This window comes from Littorina saxatilis, linkage group LG5 (genome assembly GCF_037325665.1).
Source record: "Littorina saxatilis isolate snail1 linkage group LG5, US_GU_Lsax_2.0, whole genome shotgun sequence".
Classification (NCBI taxonomy): Eukaryota; Metazoa; Mollusca; class Gastropoda; order Littorinimorpha; family Littorinidae; genus Littorina; species Littorina saxatilis.
Genome location: NC_090249.1, coordinates 53,963,177 through 53,966,918, shown reverse-complemented (window position 1 = coordinate 53,966,918; position 3,742 = coordinate 53,963,177). Strand labels below are relative to the sequence as shown.

Genomic DNA, 3,742 nt, shown 5'->3' with positions numbered 1-3,742 from the left:
ACCCCCCCCCCCCCCTAATGTTCACTTTAATATCAATCCATCAATAGATATTCAGTCACAGTTTAACTAACTCATTCACCCTCATCACTCACTCATCCATCCATCACAACAACACTGTTTGATGCACAAACTGCCTGCCTTCCGCACTGGGAAGCCGCTTCGCTTCGCAACAACAACAACACTGAAAACTCGCCGGGAAATACCCCCACCACACGTGTCACACGTGTGCTTGTTTCTTCCGACTAATATGAATTGTGGAGTAAGCAATAAGGAAACATGCACGTTATGGTTTTCTTAGGTATTGCAACGGTATATATAGTGAAGTTAGCTGTGTTCAAATTTGTTTATGATCTGTCGAGCCAATTTTGTGTTACAGCGTTTTTGAGTGATAATTGTTGTGTACGCTCTCGCCAATCCTGGATAATTTTCGGCATGCACATTGATAAGTACCGTATTATAATAAAGTGATACTCTCCATTCTTTTAACTACACAAAGTAATGTTTTATTGATCTTTTCTAAAGATAAAAATGTCAGTTACGATGACGTTACGAATTACAGTGTTTTCTGTAAGGTCATATGTGTCCACCCGGTACCCCCCAAAACTGACAAAACTCTTATAAAAAAAAAATGAATAAGAAAACAACGTTTTCTGTCTGTCTGCAGTTGTGGACATATAGCTTAGAGAAACATGTGCTCAAAATGTGTAATGGATTTCACGTGCGATTTTTTTTTTCTTGGGTTGAGGAGAGGGGGTGGGGTGGGGGGGGGGGGGGGGGGTGTATGCCCCTTGATCAGTCTCGGGCGCTCTGCGACCTCGATTTACACTATTGAATTCTAAAAACACCCCCCCTTACAAACTAACTGATCTACCCTGGTGTATATATATATATATATATATATATAGATATGTGTGTGTGTGTGTGTGTGTGTGTGTGTGTGTGTGTGTGTGTGTGTGTGTGTGGTGTGCGATTCATAGAAATTTACTGGACAGATCTTCATGAAACTTTGCACACAAATGTTCCGACCCCCAACCCTTCACCCTGATTCAAACTCATGTATCACAAGTCCAGCGCTCTACCAACTGACCTACAGCGCTCCCAAATTATTTCTTTTTATCATTTTTGTCAGTCAAGATAATGGGGGTGGGGTTGGTACGGGAATAATTGTGAAGCAGACAATAAGGCAACAACTTATTTTGTTTACAGGTAATGTAGATGTATACAGTGAACTTAGCTGTGTTCAAGTTTAGTTATGTTTCTGTCGAGCGAAGTATTTTTAAATACGTTTTTACTACTAAAGGAGTGATAATTTTATGTGTACGCCCTCGAGAAACCTCGATCATTTTCTGAAAATGTACGTTGATAAGTACCGTTTGATGATAAAGTTATACTCTCCATTCATTTATATACACAAACTAATGTTTCATTTATTATTTGTAGAGCTAAATATGTCAGTTGGGATCATGTTAAAAATCGCAGTGTTTTTCGCAAAATCGTACTTGACAACCCCCAGTAAAAAAATTCTAAAAAAAAAGTTAATACGTCAACCTCTTTTTTTTCTTTGCACAGATGTGTCCATATTGCTCAGAGGAACCTGTGCACAAAATGTGTAATGTTTCTTTCACGCGATTTGAACACACAAGTAACCCCTTAAGAATCGCAGTGTTTTTCGCAAAATCGTACTTGACAACCCCCGGTAAAAAAAATTCTAAAAAAAAAATTAATACGTCGACCACCTTTTTTCTTTGCACAGATGTGTCCATATTGCTTAGAGGAACCTGTGCACAAAATGTGTAATGTTTCTCACACGCGAATTTTTTTAAAATACGTTTTTACTACTAAAGGAGTGATAATTTTATGTGTACGCCCTCGATAAACCTCGATCATTTTCTGAAAATGCACGTTGATAAGTACCGTTTTATAATAAAGTTATACTCTCCATTCATTTATATACACAAACTAATGTCTCATTTATTATTTGTAGAGCTAAATATGTCAGTTGGGATCATGTTAAGAATCGCAGTGTTTTTCGCAAAATCGTACTTGACAACCCCCAGTAAAAAAATTCTAAAAAAAAAGTTAATACGTCAACCTCTTTTTTTCTTTGCACAGATGTGTCCATATTGCTTAAAGGAACCTGTGCACAAAATGTGTAATATTTCTTTCACGCGATTGGAACACACAAGTAACCCCTGAAGAATCGCAGTGTTTTTCGCAAAATCGTACTTGACAACCCCTGGTAAAAAAATTCTAAAAAAAAAGTTAATACGTCGACCCCCTTTATTCTTTGCACAGATGTGTCCATATTGCTTAAAGGAACCTGTGCACAAAATGTGTAATGTTTCTTTCACGCGATTTGAACACACAAGTAACCCCTTAAGTGTGGAGATTTTTCCGATCTCCCAGGTCAACTTATGTGCAGACCTGCTGGTAGCTTATCCCCCTTCGTGTGTACACGCAAGCACAAGACGAAGTGCGCACGGAAAAGATCCTGTAATCCATGTCAGAGTTCGGTGGGTTATAGAAACACGAAAATACACAGCATGCTTCCTCCGAAAGCGGCGTATGGCTGCCTAAATGGCGGGGTAAAAACGGTCATACACGTAAATGTACGCGGGAGTTTCAGCCCACGAACGCAGAAGAAGAAGATGAAGAAGGTTGGTTGATTGGTTGGTGGTTGGTTGGTTGGTTGGTTGGTTTGTCATGTCCCTTCAACCTATCTGGCTATTCGGGATCGCGATTCATGTTTGTTTCAGTTGCCATGGTGGTCTCCGTGTTTGTTTCAGTTGCCATGGTGGTCTCCGTGTTTGTTTCAGTTGCCATGGTGGTCTCCGTATTTGTTTCAGTTGCCATGGTGGTCTCCGTGTTTGTTTCAGTTGCCATGGTGGTCTCCGTGTTTCTTTCAGTTGCCATGGTGGTCTCCGTGTTTGTTTCAGTTGCCATGGTGGTCTCCGTGTTTGTTTCAGTTGCCATGGTGGTCTCCGTGTTTGTTTCAGTTGCCATGGTGGTCTCCGTGTTTGTTTCAGTTGCCATGGTGGTCTCCGTGTTTGTTTCAGTTGCCATGGTGGTCTCCGTGTTTGTTTCAGTTGCCATGGTGGTCTCCGTGTTTGTTTCAGTTGCCATGGTGGTCTCCGTGTTTGTTTCAGTTGCTATGGTGGTCTCCGTGTTTGAAACTGTTAACATTTGGGTCTATCGCTGTAAAGTGAAGAAGGATTTAACAAGCTTATAACTTTTCACAATTGTTTCTTCTGATCTTGTTAACAATCTTGATCTCCTTTAAAAGTTAGAAATCTTGTCTGGAGGAACATCCCCGGACACTTTTTCGGGAAGAAAACTAAATTTGCGTTATGAAGAACAGTCGCTACTATGAGCTGCACGTCAGACCTATCAATAAGTATTGATACTGCATGACAATGTTAAGTTGTCAAATCAACAGTACATTTGTAAACTGTTATGCTAAATATGGCATGTTTGTTTTTATATATTGCTGAAAGGTCAATCGCCACGGAATGATTTCCATCCTTTCTGTACCATCAGAAATTCACCAATTTTGAGATAAATGTCAAAGCAAATTATCAGAAGCCCCTATTAAGCGGGATTTGCAAAGCTCGTCTAACTTATTCCAGAAAAATATATCTAAAATAGCCAAAGTTTCTATGCAAGGACACACTTTGACGTGAGTTTCCCTTTTGTTTGTCCTCTTCGTGTAGTAACAAATATCGTTATGTGAGACCACTGCCTT

The 3,742-nt window shown here is 39.8% G+C and overlaps 1 protein-coding gene across 1 annotated transcript; it reads right to left on the bottom strand.

Moving 5' to 3' along the window:
- Positions 1 to 2,724: 2,724 nt before the first annotated feature.
- On the bottom strand, positions 2,725 to 3,123 carry LOC138967803 (mucin-22-like). The gene has a single exon (XM_070340460.1). It carries the CDS (start codon positions 3,121 to 3,123, stop codon positions 2,725 to 2,727), a length of 399 nt encoding a protein of 132 aa, XP_070196561.1.
- Positions 3,124 to 3,742: the final 619 nt, after the last annotated feature.